Genomic DNA, 3,035 nt, shown 5'->3' on the forward strand with positions numbered 1-3,035 from the left:
GTGATTACACGGAATACACAAAGGTTTTCCCTCACCATTGTAACGCGCTGCTTTTGCAAGGTTTCGTGAAAATGTTTCAGCTTTTACTATCCTTTTTCGCCCTGAAGAAAATATCACATGTTCAACAAGTTCGTTGAAATTATCCATCCTCGATCACTTTTAGTCAGCTTTGACGAAACTCCTCTCAGCTAGCACGTCTTTTCAAAGTGAAAGTAGCCTTGTCACCTGACCTGAATACAGCGCGCTGATTCGCTAAAATGGACTTATCGGCTTCTGGTCAAAAATAAAAAGGGCACTTGTCGGCTTCTGCAGTAAAACGTGAACTCGCGATGCCTTGAAAGTGGACAAAACCGGCTTTTTTGACAAAACGTGTTTAGGGTTCAGATCGCGCTATATGTGGAGAATAATGCACGGCAATCAGCTCTTTTTTTTTTAAAGTGGCGTTTATCGGTTTTTGCAAATGAACTCTTCATATATATATATATAGTATTTCTTGTATTTATATAATAAAAATTGTATCTAGAACAGGGGTGTCCAAACTCAGTCCAGCTCCAACTTGCATCAACAAACCGGCCTGGATGTTTCTAGTATGCCTAGTAAGACCTTGATTCGCTGGTTCAGGTGTGTTTAATTGGGGTTGGAGCTAAACTCTACAGGACAGTGGCCCTCCAGGAGCAGGATTGGACACCTCTGATTTAGAATGTTCAATGTTCATCCAACAGAGGTTACATTATCTTAATATTTGCATTCTAAAATTGTCATTGGTCTTCTTTCTTCTTTTCCCTCAGTATAGTGTATTACTGTCCATCTCATCATCTTTAGCTTTCTTTGTCCATATTCGGATGTATGACTTTTGGAACTATCATAATACTTCAATACTATTCTTTTTCTGTATTTTAAGCACTGGTTTTCCTTCAGGAAATGCAAGTCTAGTTTATTATGTGGCTTACATTGCACAGCGTCGCAAAGGCACTAAGATGCATTGCAAAATGTTCCCTATGGAGCAAGCTACAAACTGCATCTACATTGTATTACATTTATGCATTGTAAATGTAGTTTTGAATACCCTGACTTGCTCCTTTGAGACTATTTTGCAACCTTAGATTTTGCCACTTAACAACTACAACATTTCCGTTATCAGCTTTAACTATATAAAGTTTTTACATAAAATCCATGTTAAACTCCTTTAAAGACTCAGCATAAGTGTTTATAAGAGACTGCAGACTAAATCACCTGTTCATGTTTTAAGTGTCCAATAAACATTAATCCAATCCAAGACAGTCTAAATGCATAGACAAAACGTCTGTGCACAGCACCACGCTTAAAATGTGTCAGCATGAATCTGCCAAAGTGCCAAGTGAGTCATTGCTGACTTAGGGCAGACCGGTAGGGTGTGGGTGCCACTCATCACATTCATACCAACCTCAGAAGAGTCTTTTATAGTCCCAAGAAAAGCTATGGGAATGTATTTAATCCCTGGAAGGATGATGTGTTAAGAGGTCTGATAAGGAACATATCAACAGCAGGAGTCATCCATCATTGCACTCGTCCACTGAGCCAGAACGCTCTGAGATGGTGGTAGAGAGAGAGAGAGAAGTTTGCTTTCCTTCATACTAACCATTTGTGTCCGCTGGCTCGTTTTTTTATTCTAGTCTCTAGGGTAGCTGAGTGGTAGGATTGCGCTGGGCATTATGGGATTGACAGCAAATCATCAAAAAGATAATAAATGCTCAACTTTGTGTAAAATGCCACACTTGCAACTTTAACTTGACAGCCTGAACTCACACTCTTATCAATCAGGCAGATTGCACAAGTTTGCATTTTTCTGATTATAATGATGCCTACACCATAGAAATGGTTGTAATTTTGTAAAAACTGTAAAAGACTGTGAAAATGCTACTTTAAAAAACAGTTAAGTGGTTAACAGTAAATTCTCTTATTCTATAAGGAATGAAAAACTGAAAGAGTTCTAATGTCACAGCTGTCAGCCTCAATTGTACAGTAAAATACTGTTAAATGTACAGTTTTTGAAAGTGAAACAGAACATTCACTGTTTATTTTATAGACATTCCAAAAAAAGGATTAATCCATAGGGTTTGTCTGGTATTGAGCGGGTTTCTTCTGTGTGAGTGGATACTGCTTGACAACAAAAGTTGCTTAGCCGAAATCCAATAAAATATTGGGTTAGTGCTGTCCTTGGCTTCTGTTCTTTCTTAATGAGATTGAACCCTATTAAAGCAGGATGTGCATTAATTCTCTATTCAAATGCATGAGTGTGAATGTGTGTGCTTGATTAACAGCTTAAGTGGATCTAAGAGAGTGGTACAGGAATCTTTGATGGGATGTCACAATTTTGTCTAAATTCAGGGATGATCTGAGGAAGGAATGGGCTTACAGGCTGAAATGTCTCTCCTTTCTGTAATGATATGGTCCACATCACTCCAGACAGGACATGATGTTGATATTCTCATGGATTTTGCATGAACTGAAGCAGAGAGGCTGGAGTAACTTAGTTATCCCAGCGGACTGATTAAGTGCCATTGTATTTTTTAATGAAACTCTTTGCTCTTATCTGCAGGTGAACACAGCCATGCATGAAGCCAAGCTGGTAGAGGAGTGTGATGAATTGGTGGAGATAATTCGCCAGAGGAAACAGGTCATTGCTGTCAAGATCAAAGAGTCCAAGGTACAGTTTCTCTCTATTTGCACCACTGAGACAGATTAGGGCGGCCCGAATTGTAATTTTAAGTCAGACTCGTATCAAGCACTTGAGACACATTTAGGAAAGTTTTCGATTTGCTTTTCAATTTATAAACTCTTTAAAGTTCCGAGTATAATATCAAGGTGGAAGTTAAAACTCTTTAGCTTCTTTCATTGTCACCTAAAAAATGGAAATTTAATTTACACCATTTACACTCCACATTGTGTGTGTGTGTGTGTGTGTGCACGTTCTTGTGACACATGAGGACACAAATTTGTATAATGACATGGGTATGACATAGGTATTACAAGGAGAAAGTGACTTATGAGGACAT

At 38.5% G+C, this 3,035-nt stretch overlaps 1 protein-coding gene across 1 annotated transcript in view; it reads left to right on the plus strand.

Annotated features, from left to right (window-relative positions):
- The window catches only part of LOC107670185 (probable E3 ubiquitin-protein ligase MID2), a 96,254-nt gene that overhangs the window by 61,561 nt on the left and 31,658 nt on the right, over nt 1–3,035 (plus strand). Inside the window, exon 5 of the mRNA XM_016462705.1 lies at nt 2,579–2,686. Within this exon, the coding sequence (XP_016318191.1) occupies nt 2,579–2,686 (108 nt within the window). The remainder of the gene's footprint in view (nt 1–2,578; nt 2,687–3,035) is intronic.

This window comes from Sinocyclocheilus anshuiensis, unplaced genomic scaffold (assembly GCF_001515605.1).
Source record: "Sinocyclocheilus anshuiensis isolate Anshui unplaced genomic scaffold, SAMN03320099.WGS_v1.1 scaffold640, whole genome shotgun sequence".
Taxonomy (NCBI): domain Eukaryota; kingdom Metazoa; phylum Chordata; class Actinopteri; order Cypriniformes; family Cyprinidae; genus Sinocyclocheilus; species Sinocyclocheilus anshuiensis.